Below are 18427 nucleotides of genomic sequence, written 5' to 3' on the forward strand. Positions count from 1 at the left end.
GATAAAACTGGAACACAGACTGGGAACCATAAATGCAAAAAGGTCTGCAATATAAGCAGGTTAACGTTGACTAGAGGAGAAGCTAAAAAAAAAGAAAAAGGGAGTTACTAGGCAACGGAGTGAGACTGAGGCTAGTACTACATAGAATGGGTATAAGGTGGCATCAGAAATCATGACAGGGTGAAAAAGAATTTTGAAAGGTGCATCAGCTCAACCCTCCAGGCAGATACACTGTATCAAGCAGGAAAGCAAGCAGAATTTTTGGTATGGTCAGAAGGACATTGGAGACACTCCTGGCCACCTGCATTGGCCCTCCCTCATTAACTTCTACATTAGAGAAGCTCACATCTGAGACAGAAAGTACAGGTCGGTCCACAAGAGTAAAACAGACTTTGAGAACTTCATGGTCACCTGAACAACTGAGGTGATGTGCACCCTGAGATAAAAAGTGCTCCCTTTGAAGTATATAACCTGAAGAGGAGACACCAGACTATGCCCACAAGTAATTGTGCTACAAAATCATCTTGATCACGTTTAAGCAAGGGTAAATGTTAACAAATCTCTTAAAAATCCTACCCGATTCAAAAAGATCTGAGTAAAACAGCAGTTAGTACAGTTTTAGACAAAATTACACTAAATTTGCTTTTTACTTCTAATAGAATGAGTGGTGCTGTTACAAGTCCCAGCAGTATAGACTGGGGAAAGCTCCTAAGTAAAAGTCTGCTGAATTGCCATGCTCAGTTTTAAAAGCCACTTTTTTGTAGATTCATACAGCCTGTCAGCTCACTTCAAGCCAAAAACAGTCACTGAAAAGCCATCTTTGCAGTCAGAAAGTTGGACATGTTTTCCTTTTTCACAACAGCAGTAAAATTAAGACAGAGCTAAAAGGTAAAAATTAAGTCCCCTCCAATGTAAACTTCAGAATCTTGAAATTAATAGTTAATGATGAATTCAACAAATGAAGCTGTAATCACCTTCTGCACAGAAACACTCATTCAAGTGTGATGACATTTCATTTTTTTAGTCCCTTTAAAATTACCTTCAACTGCCATAAAGCAAAATATCTTAAAAATTCTAGAAGCAAGATATTCTAAAGAAACCTTAAATATATTGCTGTCTCTGTAGTAAAAGTTTAAGATTTAGGCATAGCATGTCTTCATTGCTGAGAGTACAAGCAACAGCAGTAAACATACTACACAAATCTATGAGTGAAAGTATGAAAGAGTTGGTAGCTTTCAACAGCCAAAAAAACCTTGGATCGCAATCCAAATATGTATATAAACCAAAAAAGTCTTTTAATCAGGTGAAAAGAGATCCATTTTCTTGCCATTTATAACCGTGGCCTCAAGTCCAAACCTCATCCTTTTCACTTTTGGCAAGTTTTTGTAATAAATACAGTAGAAAGTCAGAAAATATTTGCTTAATGTAATTTTACCTGCTGTGTAAGATGGACTAAGATGTGAGAAATAGATTTGTAAAGGATTCTCAAAACCTGACTGAAAGCTCACACAGTCTTGTACATCTGTATGCAAACTCTGAGATAAGGTGTGCTGACTCAGGAAGGCTATGGAATAGAGATGACATTGTTGAGAGAGATTGAACTAGAAACAAGTTTCAAACAATGGCTTGTAAAAAGACCTGATATTCTTGAGAATTAGAACTGTGAAAGATGCATTGTAGGAAGACCACATGGGGTAAAGTAATAGGTGATTGGTGTTAGAAGTATGAGCACCATTGTGTGGCAAAAGCTAATAGGCTGAAAAACAATACATTTATTTATAAGATATTGTAACCAGGAAACAAGTTGGCTTCTGATGGAATGGCATTGAGTTTTACAGCTCTTATGTCTCACCCTTCTACGAGATTGATAACGGAATAAAATCTTTAAATTGCCTTTCAGTTGCCCTGTCTTCACAGAGCTGGGATTTTCCAACGCTAAGACATTTCAAAATATCTGCTAAGGAGGAGAGAACATATTGCTTAATCAACTCTGACTGTGTTACCTCAGGTAAATTCCAACATATAGGTTATTGCAGGCGTGTTGGTTTTGCACAGCCTGGTTGTGGGAGTGGGGGGAGGGGGGCGGGCTCGGTGGCCACAGAGGTGGATTCTGTGAGAAGCTGCTGGAAGCGTCCACCATGTCTGGCAGAGCCAATCCCCGGTGGCTCTGAAGATGGACATGTTGCTGGCCAAAGCTGGCCTAATTTGAGAGGCTGGTAATGCCTCTGTGATAATAGATTTAAGAAGAAAATCAAAACCAAGGTGGTGTGGGAACTCAGCACATCCCTCCGGATGTTCAGAGTTGCCAAGGACCCTGTCGGGGGGCTTGGAGACCCTGGCATTCTGCCCAGAACACCTGGTGGCTTGATTTTGATCCTTCTAATGAACTGCCAGCTTGGCATGGGGATGTGAAATCCACACAGGTTTGAATGGTGTGAAAACAAGATGTTCACAGGGTGAAAATGTAGGTCTTAGGATTTTTTGGTATGGGGGCTATGGGGGAGGATGGAGGAATCATGTCTAGTCCTTCTTCTTTCTTCTTCTTCTTGTTCCCCATTTTCTGCAGTGATGTTGGCACTTAGGGATTGGTTTAGAGTAGAAGTGCACTGTCTAACATAGGTGATGGTATTGGGAATTAAGTGTAAATATGTTATACGTAGTTTGTAGTACAAAAAGACGACACCGCCTCGGGGGCAGGCAGAGTGCCTGTGGCTGCCTTGCTGAGCAGAAAGAAAATTCGGCAGATAAGAAATAATAAACAACCTGAAGACCGAAAAAGCAAAGAGTCCAGGCTCATTCTTTGAAAGCATGGGCTGCCTCAGAACCATCCCACGCATCTCGGGGCAGAGACAGACAGCCGATCCAAGAAAAGTGCAGGTTTTTCTTTCAGTCCCAGAAGAGGAAGAGGTGAGAACATGTGAGGGACATAACACGGTGACGCCAAGGTCAGTGGAGAAGGAGGGGGAGGAGGTGCTCCAGGTGCCAGAGCCAAGGCTCCTCTGCAGGCTGTGCTGAGGACCACGGTGAAGCAGCTGTGCCCCTGCAGCCCACGGGGATTCCCAGGGGATGCAGAGATGCAGCCGCAGCCCGCGGGGGAGATGCTCACACTCGAGCGGGTGGATGCCTGGAGGAGGCTGTGATCCAGTGGGAGACCTGGTAGAGAGAGAGGGCCCCTGCTTCCAGGCTGGAGCAGCCTGTCCTTGGAGGACTGCAGCCTGTGGACGAGTGACCCAGGCTGCAGCAGTTTTGGGAGGACTGTGTGCCCGTGGGAGGGGCTCACGTTGCAGCAGTTTTGGGCACACTGCTGCTCCTGAGATTGGCAAGCCACGCTGGAGAAGTTCACAGAGAACTCTCTCCTGTGGGAGGGACCCCACGGTGTCACACGGGAGCAACTTCTCTCCCGGAGCAGTAGAAGAAAACCTTGAGTGATGAACTGACCAAACCCCCACATGCTGTTTCCCTGCACTGTTGGTGGGAAGGAGGGAGGGGCTGGGGGAAGAAAAGGTGTTTTTAAAGGCTCATTTTATTTTTCATATCCTCCTCTGATTCTGTTGGTAATAAACTCACCTTTTATCTCTAAGTGAAGCCTGTTCTGCCCTTGGAGTGTTTTCTCCTGGTCTCAACTCCTGAACTCTTCTCTCCTGCCCAGCTGAAGCAGGAGAGGGTGAGCAAGTGGCTTATGTGGGTGGCTGCCATTGGGCCAGCATGACACCAGAACAGCAGGTAATGCAGTCAATGGCAAGAGCCACTGCTGAGGGGAGCCAGAAGCCTTCTGCTGACTTACTTAAAAGAATGCATCAGCCTAATTTGTTGGGGGAGAGCTGCAGCCATATCCTCTAAGATGTACCCATGGGGAGTCTTTGCTTGAGCTTCCTGTTTTCTACACTCATTTGCCATAGTCAGACAGTACAATCCTTATTACAGCAAATATGTGCCAGATGGTCATCACAGTGAAAACAGTCTTTTCCATTCCTGTCCTTTTGTAATTTCATAGTATTGACTCATGGACATTCACATAAATTAAATTTCCTGAAACTGAAACTTGCCTACAGTCACAGACACAGGTGAGGGGAAAAATGGCATAGTTTTTCAGAGAGATAGATATAGATACAGATTAGATATAGATTAATTAGTAGATTTACTACATATATAAAAAGGGTCTGTAACCTTAAATTTCTGTACCTGGAGGATCTTGGCAAATATAGCAGGTATATTTCTCAGGTATATTATCTTCCAGTAAGCCCATACAGACTCCATGCTGCCAGCACAGACACTCTTCACACTGTTCAAAGACAAGAAGTGCACATTAATAGAAATGAAGGCTAGAGGACCTCAATACCATTATGTCAATTAAGAAGCACAGGATCTACATATTTTAAGACAAAAAGGTCTATTAATATACACACCCCACCTTCCACTTACAAACAAATACATTACAGAAACAGACTATAATAAAATGTGAGCCCTCCACATTTTTCATGTGTGTTTCTGGAGAACGACAATTAAAAAGTACAAGCAGAGATTCTGAAAGGTACAAAAATACTCCCTTTGGAAATGAAAATCATTCATGAGATGCATGTGCTCATAATCAGATAGCCAACAGGGCAATCAAGCTTTCTTCACCAAAACAGACCAATTTTTCTGAATTCAAAATCTTTCCCCTTGAGAGGAATGACAGGTTGGTCTTTACAAACAAACTATTGGTCTGCTAGTAGATAAAACTAGCACTGAGAGATAAGGAAAAAAAAAACGGGAAGGATTCCGCTGATTGATGAACGGAAAAAGATATTTGCCTTTACAAACAAACTGTAGGTTTACTGATAAATGAAAGTGGATATTGAAAGATGAAAGACACAATGGGGAAACCCATAAATTCCATAAGAACTAAAAATTAAAAAGGAGGAGCTATACAGTAGAGGGCAATCTTTGGTATGAGGCATTCCAGGAAGTCTGTACCTCTAAAGTGCCTCAGCCACAGGGGAAAGAGAGAAGGGAAATGCGGCTGGGAAATTGGGATAAAAAGGCCAGTGTCAAAAAGTTGTCCTCCAGAAATTTGAGGGACCCCAGGCGAATGCCCCATGGCCTCTCCCTTTATTCAAATAAAGTAAAAGGGCTCCTCTGTCTCCTTTTTGGACAAAAATCTCTGATGTTTGTGGATTACTTTTCCTGATAACTTCAAACAGTAATCCACATTTAGTTATCAAATCCCAGAGATATTTATGTCACACAGGAGTGTTATAAATAAAAAATCTGCCAATTTTTTTGGGAACAAAAGGGTTGCAGAATGAGTTAAACCAGTTGCTGCCAAGGTGAAGTTCTACCTGTTTGTTATTGTATCATCAGTCCTTCTCATTAATTGCTCCTTTTGTATTGCTATGGCCCTTACCTAAGGCTAAGTTATCCTTCTCCCCAGACAGTGAGAGGAGGGGACATGGGAGAAAATGCAAAATAGGCTTGAGACCAGCATGACATGGGAAGTAACTCCACCAAACTTAAGGAAAAGACCCCAAAAAAACCAAGCCAATACAGAATTAAGAGATTAGAGTGATGTCGGAATGTGAGGAACAAAGTACCGGACGTGCAAAGATGCTGAAAACTTTTGTTGCCCCTCGCCCTGAGCAAAGAGCTCAGCTGGAACCAAGCCGCGAGCCTGGAAAAGTCAAAAGCTGGGTAACATGGTGGGGACAGGACCCCCAGCTCTGCCCCCAGGGGACAAAGCTGCACATTCCTCCTCCTCTGAGTCCTCCTGGGAGCGGCGATGGTGGACCCGTCGAGCCTCCCAACCTTGAGCTGATCACTCTTAATAAAGGCATTAAAAGGAGAAAAAGTCTCCTGCCCTGTTTATTTCAGGAGTAGGCAGTATTATGCTTTAACGATTCTTGTACCTCCAACATTTTATCCACTTCAAAGGTAGCTCTACTAACACAAACCTGCAGTGCAGATCAGTTGCACCAGCTTTAGGAGCATCCAACATCTTTCCAAGGCAGGACAATCATACTGGCAACGACTGAATATAATTTGGATCTCTTTAGCACAGTTACACTATTTAAAATGCAGTCACTGTTCTTAAAGCCATGCTGTTCTAGAGCGGGAAAAAGCTATTCACGTTTTGTCATTTTCTCCCCATTTTAATGTGACAAAATTGTGATTGTAGAGTACAGACCACTGAAACATGGAACAAAACCCCACATAAGAATATTAAGTCTATTTTGATTGGAAACTGTGATGTCAGTTAAAAGTTACTATTTCCCAGGCAGTGAGACAAGAGATTATACACCCTTTATTTCTCAGAGCATAAACCAAAAACAGAAATGTTGGGAATGTAGAGGACTGCAGTATGAGCTAAACCAAATCCTAACAGCAACTGCAAGGAATCTCACTTTGCTCTTCATTGACCTACAAAGATGCGACCTTGCTAAACATTTCATCTGCGCTCAACATCACTTTAATTAATGCTCTTATCTCCTGCCTTCCTCAAGCTAGGAGGGACAGAAAAGGACAACCAGACTTTGAATACTTCACTGCATTAAATGAGCAGTCTAGGTGTGGAGGAGATGGGAGCTCTGGGATTGGAGAATGTAAAAGGTTAGAGAGAAACAGGTTTCTGAAGGATGGAACCAACAATATTTTGCCTTCCAAAATGGGTAAATAGCCCTAATGCAGTTGGAAGATATTTTCAAAAAAGGCAGACATAATCCCCCTTTCACAAATTTGAGCCAGAAAAAGTTGCTCTAAAACAAAGAAAACAGATTAAGAGAAACAGACTGTGCTAAAAATAAGAAGGGAGCTCCTGGATCTAGTTACACCTGCATCCTACGGATCATGCCATATTGTACAGCGCTGCACTCAGTGTTTTTCCAGGCAATTTTGCCCAGAACTCTAGCGAAGCATCTGTCCTAGGTTGCAAGTGCAGTTGTAACCAAACTATGCACTCTACTCCCATCTACACTATTCTTGATGCACTGCTAATGATGGGTTGTTTGCAAGAGCTGCCCAGTGCACACCAGCTGGCAGGCTGCAAGAGTTAGATAAAGTGGCCAACCACCCCCAAACCAGGTACATCAGGGTAGTTTTTCTTGTCTTCACAAACTGACTGAACTGTGATAACTACATCCAGCCTAAGGGGGGTCATCTCTGCCATCAGGCCTTCATGCCCCAATGGGCAGCTCTAAGGACCTAGGCCATCAAGGATCCCCAAAACATCCTATGACTCATAGGATTACATCATTCCATTGTGAAATTCCCTGTCCTGGGGGTGGTACTGAGCATCCTGCCCATATCTGACCATAAATTATCTGGGTGCTTTAGGAATTTAGGACACCATAACTACTGGGCAGATCCAGAGGAGGACCTGTACTTCCACAGGAGGACTAGACCTCCCAGAGGACCATTGCTCTCAACTTCAACCATCATTTCGCAGGACTACTGTCACTATTTGATAAGACTGAGACCACTGCCCTACCCAACAGAACACCAGGCTGTAGTCTGACTTTAAGCCAGTTTTTGTGTATTGTTGCATTTACTGTAATCTTCCTAATGACATTGTAACTCTCACCTGAAATCTCTCTCACGGTATTTCTGTGGAGTTCATTTCTCCTTTTGGTTTACTTTCAAACCAACACAAACATCCCAACTTTTTAAAATTTCACTCAACTGATATTTAAATATTCACCCCCTCAGGGTACAGGTGCATTCTTTAACTTGCAGGTTCTACTACACATGGTGGCTTCTAGGCTACAGGTTACTGCTCTGGCATATGCTACTGGGAAACTACTCCTTGCCCAGGTGGTAGTAGGGAGTTTCAAAGCATTCCAAGCAGAAGATTTAGAAGAAAAAAACATACAGCATTGTGCAAAAAATATTTAAATTGAAATTCAAGTCACAAAATAAATAAACAAACCCAAAAGATGTGTATTTAAAGCAGTTTTTCACCTTCCAGAACAAAAATATCTCAAGTCTGTTTACATCCGTCACCTCTGAGGCCATCAAATCCAGCCCCAGAATTTTCTGCATCATACACAAATTCATCAATGTTTTGATATAAACACTAAAAAGATGAGGCAACAACAGTCTGTCTGGATTTCTTTGGGTCTTACCACAAAATCGGACTGCTGTGCCTCCAGAAGGAACACAGGGCAACACTACACTGCTGCTTTACACCAGCTCCATAAATGAAGTCTAGTAACCTCCCTGTAGAGACTGGAACAAAACAGCACTAACCAACAACACACTATTTTTCTGTACTTCTTTTTCCAGATCTAATTTCTACTAACTGAAGCAGATACTTCTATAAATGCAAACCTAGATTTCTGCATCCCAGTGCAATAAATGACATCCTTAATGCACAAATTGCTCAACACAATTAATTTAAGGCAAGTACAGGTCAAAGAAAACTTTTTATAAAATCTTTTGAATGTGGGGGCAAATTATTAGTTTAAATACCTAAAGGAACTTCCATTTTAACTATGCATGAGTTTCATTAAACTTTAATGTTCCCCAGTCTTTCATGGACAAGGTGCTGATATGTTTAAAATTAACATTTTCCTGCATTATTTCTATATTTGGCACATTCATGGCAATGAACACAGCTGAAAGAGAACGCTTAGCATTCTCCCTCTTGTAAGAGAGGAGGGGATACATGTATATTGGGAGCAATGAACCTCCTGCCAGATCCATGAAGAAACTGCCCTGGCTCCTCATCCCGCTATCAAGACAGGCACGCAGCAAACCCAAGTAGGTATCCCAGGTGCCAGCATATTTCCTATTACCTCAATCCCCACCACGAATGCACAATACTGCTCATCTGCATCTCTCTTCCAGAGACCAATTCGTTCACAAATCAATTCAAATGTTTAAAAGTTTGCAATATGCTAAAAAAGCCCACCCAAACTAGTTCAAGCTAGCAAGGCAATCTTAGCCCACGAAACTCTAAAGGAAAGGCATCCATAGGCTGCATCCAGAGCCAGTTGACAGCTCCCTACATCCTGCAATTCTAACCTAGTATTGAACTTGCTTCTGCCAATTATACTCCCAGGCTATTTCTTTGTGATTTTCTGTAAGCCATCTCCTCAGAGGGTATCTACCCCCCTTTGGTCACCACTGTCGGACTCCTTTTCCTTCATGTACAGTCTGGTGCTATTTACTTACACTTTACCACTGCCCATCACTCCACCCTTCCTTACTAATTCATAAGTTACTTTTTGCCCTGCATTGTCAGGATCCAACACTAAAACAAAGTTGTGTGAAGCAAACTCACCACTAAGAGAAAAAGCATCATACCTTCCACAGCAAGGTTCCATGAAACAGCATGGAAACTCAAAGAAAATTAATTAGAGCAAAAAATTATGAAGAAATGTAATTGATTTTTTGACTTCACCTCTTGAAATTCATAGGAACATGATTTTCTGATAATTTACAAACATCTCAAAGTAAATAGGCAAGTAACTTCCAAGGAGGTTTCTTCAAATATGTGTTCTCAGAATCAAGAAAGTCTTCTACGTTTAACAAAATTCTCAAATAACAAACCAACCATTTTTTACTTGGAGTGAATGTTCCCTCTTTCTTTCAATTAAAAATCCTAAACTGTACTATGAAGCAGAAGTTAACTATTGGAGCAGTCACCCTTACAGATTACTTCATAAAACGCTATGCTTTTGGAAGACAACAATAGTTTATTATTTCAGGTACAAAACAAAAGTTTCTCTACTGACACTTTCCACTGCATTCACTAAAATGTGCATTTACCCTCCATTTCATACCTGAATCATGAAGTCATTTTCTTCTCTTACTTCGCAAACACACCGAACAATCTCAAAATCACTCTCTTCAACTTCTTCATCAGGGTTGGTGGTTACATCAACATCCTGACTGCAGTCATCATCACTCCAAGGCAAGCTATCCATAGATGACTCACTCAGGGTGTCATCCTCTGTACAAGAAGTATTTACATAAAATCCTGAGTAATTATAAAAAAAGGTCCCTCAAAATCTCTTCCCAAGTATGCAAATACACATTCCAAAAAGCATGAGTTCACATTGCAAGTTAAGGAATACCGCAATTTTAACAGTTTATTGAAGGTTACTACATAATGAAGTAGTCTCATTAATGGCTCTCTCAAAATATCCATCTTAACAGCTTTTGTCATTAAAACTGTATTCTCAGCATACAGCATCTCAAACCAAGGCATGAAGTCTCTTCAGACAAAACTATAAACAACAAAACCAGGCTTGTACATTCAAATAGGACTCATGCTAGCTGCTGCAATTGGTACAGAATTGTGACTTGGCACTTCTAGTGTAGAGCTCTCAAAAAGAGGCAAGAGGGTTCTATTTTATGAACCATTTAATCTCACAAAGTGATGTTTTCATGACAGAAATACTAGGTCCAACACAGAATTCAATCCTGCTTCAGAAATTATTTTAATTTAATCTTCTGTTTAGGGTGCATTTATAAACTCACAGGCAGTGTACTGCACAAAGTATTCTTCCAGAATGCACCCACACTACTTAGCTGAAGCATTAGTGCATCCTAGATTGAATAAAACTGCCAAGAAAATTTTAACTGAACAGCATGCTGAATTGAGAATCTTACCTCAATAATATTAAATCAACAACTGCATCTTCCCTGGGGATAGAATGTGAGGGTCAGAGGAAGAAGATGAGGTATTTTAATTATTTGAAAATAATTTAATGAGTTAGAGGGGAATGGAAGGTAAAAATTTTAGTCTTAAGTACAATGGTGGGGTCTCACCTACCGTGAGTATAACTACTTTCATCATTTAGCTCATAGAACGCAAAAACAGAACTCCTGGTCTGTGGCATAAACTGTATTTTTTGGGGAAGCATCTGTTGTCAAAGGGTGAGAACCCAACACTATAGTTTATTTTCATGTTTAAAAGTTCTGTTCCACCTCTGAACTAGGACACTCTTTCCTAAAGTACAGTGGAAGTGACAGGATGGGCACACTGCACTTCCACATTACACAAGTTTCACTTTTGTTTAGACCAGATCTTGTTTATCTAGGCACAAATTCTGCAGATGCAAAAAGTAACAAAACAATTTTAAAAGGATGAAAGATGGCCAAGCTACTGAACTGTATGTCATACGGTTGATATACTCCAGAAACACAACTGCTCAGATTGCAAAACGTGTTTCAAGACATTACCACTATTTGCACTTCAGTAGTTTTTAACGTTTCCTGTTTCACTTATAAAGGGGAATTTAATGAAGCTAAAATTTACTTTTGTCTAAAAACAAAGAAAGTTATGCAAAACAACAACAAACTAGCAACAAAAACAAAAACCCCCAAACAAAAAGAAACAAAAACACTCAAAACAAGCTCAAACTGTTCTCAACAATGTATCTATACAAGAACGTCAAATTCTTTTTTGTACAGAATCAAGCTGTCTTATATTTTCTATTTTCTTCAAATCTGTGACTTTTAAGAAGAGAAAAATCAAACATTTATCTTTTTTATTGTACCAGCTTGTATCAGTAAGTAGTAACACGGAGCAAGACATTGAGAATAATGAAAGCTGGTACACAGCAGCCAGATTTTCAAGGGTTGTGTGTATGAAGTACTATGAAGAAGACATCAATAAACAGTACTCAAGAGCTTCTCTTATGAAGCTCAGAAAGTCATTATAAGCATATTCATTCTGTATCAACACAACTACACATCACCACACCCAATGGTCTCTTGAACACAGCAAGCGCGCAAAACACCCACTTTTAACTCTGAAGGAGTTCTTACATTGTAGAAACTTTTGGAAATATGAAAAAATTAAGTTGTAACATAGTTATTTTAGGAGTTAATAAGGCACTGAAAAAAAACCCTGCAAAATGAGTTTAATTTCTGAGATAAGGGCAACAGTCTTGAAGTGTATATGAAAGTAAAGCCAAAGTAAAAAGCAGCAACATCAAGCTCAGGCAAATGAACTGGGTCCAGTCTTGTCAAGCAGGGGGAAAGAAACACACACAGCCCTGAGTAAGAATAGCCAAATTTATACAATAAGAACCAGTTTTCAAATATGTTAGTGCTGCTCACATATTTACTGGTAATGAAAGACGGAACTAGAAAGCCAGAGAGGAAAGTCATCTCACCATTTGCTTTTGATCTTCCCTTATGCTGTCCAGAATCAGTGCAGTGAAGCAAGGTGCTTGGGTGAGCAAATGATTTACTTGAAGAATTAGATTTTGTGATAACTGATTTTTCAGGTGAAAGCTCTTGTGAGATATCTGTGTTCTCCCCAGTGCCCGAATACCCTGTAAAATTGTAGTAAATCATTAAAAATCTATGGTCAAAAAAAGTTGACAGAAGAAACAGCACCATGCATGCCCACAGCAGAAATGTGTAACTCACTGAGCCAGTTCCCAGTATGCTGGAGCTCTGGGACTGCATGATGCTGCTGCAAGATGTGCAAGCTTTCCAGAGGCAAGAAGGTATTTTCTGAACCAGACAATTTTATGCTGCTCAGTCACTGTTTACTGCTGTCAGAAGTGATAAAGGTCTAAGTGACCAGCCTTTCCAGGCCAACTATTCTTCAGACTGAGTAGGTGTACAAATACCTTTGCTTTACAGGCACTTTCACACAAGCACCACTAGCTGGAGACCTCCCCCTCACATCCCACTCTTACTCACATGAGGTTATACACATTCCCTAATCTCACAGACTTCAAAGCGTATAGAAAGCACTTGCTTTCCTAGTCTATGCATGGAACAGAATGCACAGATGGACCAGCCCAGATTAAGAGTGTGTGAAGAAAACACCTTGAATAGCTCCCCTGTGAGGCCTACATTGGATATAAATCAAGGCTGGCTGAAGTTACAAGCAGCACTCTCCAGCTACCTGGAAAAAATCTTCACAGCTCTGGACTGAATTCCCGTAAGGTCAACATCAAAAAAAGGCATGCAACATCTTAAAACCCAATGACAGACTGACAGGTGGCTTGTGGGGACTTGGTGCATAAATCTACAGATTATATCTACAGAGGCACCATACAATCAGAAATTCATTAAAATTATTTGTTGCAGTACAATTCTAAGTGACTTGGCCTATGGTTCTTCCAATCCACTCTCTTGATAGCTTGCCCTATTCATGGCAGCAATCAGAGAATTTTCTATCTCAGAAACTCCTCCTTAGGGAGATCTAGTTTCACAAACGATGCCTAGCAGACTGAAGTATGCTGTATCCCCATCAATAACAGAGGATGTTGTCACACTTGATCCTTTAACGTTCCAAACAAATTTTCCAGAATCGGCTGTGTTTTCAGTAGCGAAGAATCCATTACCTCTAACACCTGGGCCTCTGTCTCAAATTCAAAGCTTGAAGTGGCCCCAGGAAAGCATTCCCAAGCCTCCACAGACAAAACCAAGAATACATGTTGCTACTACAGCCATTTTAATGTAGTGCAACAGCATGTTATGAGACATGAAAGAGGGACACAGCTGGAGTTTAGACTTTAAACTGGGCGTTTACTAAATCTCTACAGAATTTCTTTAAGAAAGAAATTAAGGCTGTGACAGGTTTAATTGGGCTCATTGTTACAGCCCACTCCCCCTCAAATTGAAAGTGTAAGAAATAATAAGGTTAACAGCAGAAAAAAAGGACTCAAAGTTTGCAAACTCCAGCATTCATAAAGCAGTTCCAGAGGACACAGGGCATCTGCACTCTCTTAATTGGGCAAAGCCTGCATAGAGGCACACTTATTAAGGAAAAGCCTGACTTATACACTGACATTCATTTAGGAGTGACATTTATTCTGTGCCATTACAAGCACTATTACAAGGCACCATCCAGCATTACTGAGGAAGCTTAACCAGGAAATGGATTATCTTGTCAACCACAATTTAAAATCAATTATTTAATAAAATAAAAGCTAAGTGAAGAAAAAGGCTGAAATGCAATGCCTGATCTTAAGTGATCTAAAGTGATTTTTTGGAGGTACTAAAACAAAAGAATGAAGCCAGTTTCATCCACAGAAGAAAAATGAACTTTACCAGGCTTAGATCTCTTTTTCTTTTTTTTCTTTTTCTTTGACTTGGATCTTTCATAGTCTTTGGATTTTCTTTCTTTGTTCTTCTCATGTCCTTTAACAACTGAAATTAGACAAAATTCCAAATTAGTTTAAAAAAATATATACATTTATTCTACTTCATAATGTTCTTAAAAGCCTCCCATTCTTTTGGACAATCAAGGCCAGTTCCCTGAAAAAAACAAAACAAAACAAAACAATAAACCCAAGAAGAAGAAAACTTACTTTTAAGAATTCCCCAGCTCTCAATTGGAATAATCTATTTTAAGTCCTAATTTGACTGTCCCATAACAAAATACAAGCATCATGTAGGAGAAATGAAATGTACAGCAGTGCCCACTTATTATTTACATGCTTCAGAGATCATAAAAATAACTGAGGGATTCGTTATGTCCACTTTTTAAATTATGATGACTGGACATTTCACTAGCACTGTAACAGAACAAAACCCTAAACTTTAGTTCAGTTCCCTAATCAAATATTTTATTTATATTGAAAATGGAGTAAAAATGGTTCAGCTGGCTTTAACTACTCTCTCAACATCTGTTCTCCATTCTATTTTTATGGGATTAAAAATACACCATAATTATGAATGACTGACAGCTGTCAATTAAGTCTATCCTCAAAGCATGCTTCCAGAGCATGCACAATTCAGTATAAGCCTATTGCAAGGGCATATACACAAATCCCTGCTTTCCAGGCCCCAGTGTTTGGTTACATCCTATCTTTCAGATTTAGGTCCCAGCACACAATTTCTAGATACTTATGCAGTTCCTTATGTAAATTACCCTGACTCAGAGATTAATCAATGCCTATTATGGAAGGATGTCTTGTATCTCAAAATGGCTCTGCTCTCAGAGTGCTTGGCTGATTAGACACTCACCATCCCATTCAGAAACCTATTTCAATGTCAGATGATAGAGATCTGAATAAGCACTTGAAGACAGTGTATACTGCAAGAAATCTTCACTTGCACAAACCATTTGAGAACCCTAGGTTGTCTGTAACCATTTATAAAGTAAACCAGCAATACCAGCATATTATATCAACCCCTTTCACACGTCAACAGTAAAGTCCCCGATTCATCGGCTGAGTATTTATGGCACAAACAGTTCAGTGAGAAATTGCAAATGGCAGTCACATTTAATCTGCTCTGGTAAGCATGCAGGACAAGCTTAATAGCTTGTCCTCAGGAGACACTTTAGCTCTGCATGTGCCCATCTCTCTGAGTCCTCAAAGATTTCCTGCTACTTTGCTATTTCTGTGCCCCTCTTAGCATGAGGTTAGCAAAGGCACCTCAGGGAGCTCACCCACATGGCCACACCAGGCACCTGGCAGCAGGACTGGCAGCACAAAAGTCACCTTGTTCCACCTCTTGGTGTTGAGGGATTATCAAATTAAAAATAAATTAAAAATTTAAAAATAAATTAAATTTAAAATAAATTAAAAAAACCAAAACAAAAAACAGGAAAAGGTGCATATTCAAGTGTCAAACACAGTGCTTCCAACTTCCTTCTTACTTTCATCTGTTCTCATCTCTTGTACTTCCAGTGGTCAGGATCCTCTTGGTACCATTCCCTTCTCTTTGCTCATAGAGATGCAAGAAAGTTCTACCATTTTATTCTTCCACAAGGGGCAAAGAGAGAATAACTGAGCTCAACAGAGGTAGGAAAATTTTCCTTATTTTCATTTGAAAATTCAAATTCACATGATCAGATTACTGGATTTGTTTGAAGATATCCAAGGGCACATGGGAAGCTTCCTCAACCACTATCAAAATATTCAAGATAAATATGAAAGAAACTGTCACCTTATCCACCTTGCCCCCGTAAGCTTCCCCATATGTCTTAAAATCTGAAAAAAATCTAAATCTAAATATTTGCAAACTTCTTTGTGGAGCTATCTTCTGAAATGCACAGCAGTTAATGCATGTTTCCATGAAAAAATCTTCAAAGAACAAGTATTTGAGTATTATACTAGAATCTTCCAAAACTAGGTACTAAACAATCTCATTGTTTAAAGCTGTTTCTTCTAAGTGCTCTGAAGTGTAATGAATTTTCACTGACATAAGACCAGACAGAGAGACTTATCTAGGTTATAAGCATCCTCACAGATTCACATAATCAAACAGAAAGATAAACTGAGAAACATAATCATAGAAATTAAGCACAAAAACCCTACATTTTTAATGGTTTGGGGTTTATTTGAAAAGACAGAGGATTTCAACTTCCTTGAATGGCAGAGACTCATAAGAATTGGGATGAATGCTCACCATCCTCCATCACATCACCACTGTGAAAGCTCATTATAATCTCTAAATGCCACACTTGCACATAGGACACATCCCACTGAGTGAGGAATGGTGAGGAGATACTGATGGGCCTCATTCAGACCTTCCTACAAGGAAGGCCAGCAAGGGATGCACAAGAATAAACAAGATGCTAAGTACTGTCTGTCTGCTATGATCAACAGGACACCACAGACACAGGCAGCTAAGGAGGTGATCTCCAGGACACAGAGCATCTGTCACAGATACAGCAGTCTAACCTCAGATTTTGTTTGTGTTTTCCTCATCACTGCAACTCAAGGTCTTTCTTACTGAAAGAAAGTGGTGATGCAGTAATCTAGAAGTATGTTGGGAATGATTTATATATTATTTCTATACATACAAAATATTATTATTAATATGTATTGTTTCTATGAACGTATGTGTGTGTATACACACATCCCCCCGTCCCGTCTGGCTGTTACCCACGGATACTACAGCAGATTTCAGCATAAACAGAGTTTACATGATACCACTGAACAGTCAAAGTCATGAAGTTCTTCAGAGATGTTTAGTAGCAATTGCTGACTACAAGAAGTGGTCAAGTGCTACTGAAAATAACCCCATACAAAACATATCACCCTAGGTAATCGTGCCTCATGCCCACCCCCATCCTCCTCTTTTAAGTTTAGGTATCTCAGTAGGTACAAGATTACTTAAAATATTTAATGATTTGGGCAACTGGGAGTTTAACAGAATTAAGATCTACAACCTTTTAATGACCTTTAATACTTTAGTACTTTTTACATCCTATAAATATTACCAACTGACTGGGCAGAATAAACCTTAGTGCAGAGAGCATGAAAACTTACAAAATTACATTGAAAAAACACTGCTTACATTTCATGCCATACATTTTTACAAAATTACTCTCTCTAAATGAAGGTGTGAAAAACAACCGCTCACTTAAAAAAATTTAAAGGGTTTATTAAACCTTAACAAAAATACAACAAAGACTAGGTAAAAGCAGGCCTGGGAACTGCCCTCATGGCTGCCCACCACATGTCTGGCTCATCTTCAAGGTGGATGCTTCACCTTTTGTATCTCTAGCCTCTCCTAGAGCCTTGTCAGTCAACTCCTTCCTTATGATCCAGTGGTGGAAGTCACTTTCTTACATTCTGATTGGAGGTCAAGTGTTGCCATAGTAACAAAGCCAACCTTCCCAAATCCCTGGATTACCAAGACCATCCAATGATAACACATACCAGGGGGAGCACATCGCAGTCACATAACTATACATTTATAAAACTTTTTTACCATATATATAATGTTTACCCCTTAATTGTGAGAACCAACCATTTACTCATCTATAAAAAAGGTATACAGAATATTATCAGTTCCTTACAATGTTTAAAACTTTCTCAAGACTTTTTCCTTTCCATGTTAAACCAAAAGCCGTACCATGTTGAACTCTTTCTCTTTCCCGAGGTCTCCGCAGTGCTCTTGCTATGTGGTTCCTGGTTTGGTCTCTAACAGAATGTCGGTGACTATTTAGTGCACTTACAGGAGTTGAAGTTCTTCTCTTTTCTACTTTTTCATCTCTATATGGGGTACTCCTGAGGGTTATGTGTAGAGGAGCATCTACAAACAGAACAAAGACCAAGTCCAAGCTTTAAATACTTTCCAAAGTCAGTCTATTTCAGCAGCAGCAGCTCCGACAGACCATGTGGAATGTTTCTGATCAGACGTTGCTCAATTCAGTCCTACCCCTAAAATGCTAAAACCACCAATGTTTTTGCTGGATTTGCTGATGAGCTTTTCTTTCAAAAATAAACAAGGGATGTCCACGCATTCCCAAATCTCTATTCTTCCAGAAAAACTGTGACTTTTTTTTTTTTTGAGAAAAGATGAAAACAGAAACAGTTCAGTTCAGCAGAGACACAGGTTGGGTCATTTTTATTAGCTCCTTCAAGAGAAAACATGCCTAGTTGGTTTCATTAGAGGAACCACAGCCAGTTCTCCTAAGTGTGCTTTGTAACATACACAGAAGTGGCATAAAGCAGCTCTGCACATATAAGGAAGAACAGTTTTTAAATACGTACCACTGAAAGAACAGTGTTTCAATGAA

General features: G+C 40.0%; 1 protein-coding gene across 11 annotated transcripts in view; it reads right to left on the reverse strand.

Moving 5' to 3' along the window:
* Positions 1-18427, reverse strand: part of PHF20 (PHD finger protein 20) — a 72433-nt gene that overhangs the window by 10487 nt on the left and 43519 nt on the right. For 6 of the 11 annotated variants that reach the window (XM_058036546.1, XM_058036541.1, XM_058036537.1 and 3 more), the window contains 5 exons: positions 17761-17940; positions 13999-14097; positions 12102-12263; positions 9759-9955; positions 4183-4282 (listed from right to left, as the gene is read on the reverse strand). In XM_058036546.1, the coding sequence (XP_057892529.1) occupies positions 4183-4282; positions 9759-9955; positions 12102-12263; positions 13999-14097; positions 17761-17940 (738 nt within the window). The remainder of the gene's footprint in view (positions 1-4182; positions 4283-9758; positions 9956-12101; positions 12264-13998; positions 14098-17760; positions 17941-18427) is intronic. The other 5 variants (XM_058036543.1, XM_058036542.1, XM_058036547.1 and 2 more) reach the window with 3 other exon arrangements.

This window comes from Melospiza georgiana, chromosome 17, assembly GCF_028018845.1.
Source record: "Melospiza georgiana isolate bMelGeo1 chromosome 17, bMelGeo1.pri, whole genome shotgun sequence".
NCBI lineage: Eukaryota > Metazoa > Chordata > Aves > Passeriformes > Passerellidae > Melospiza > Melospiza georgiana.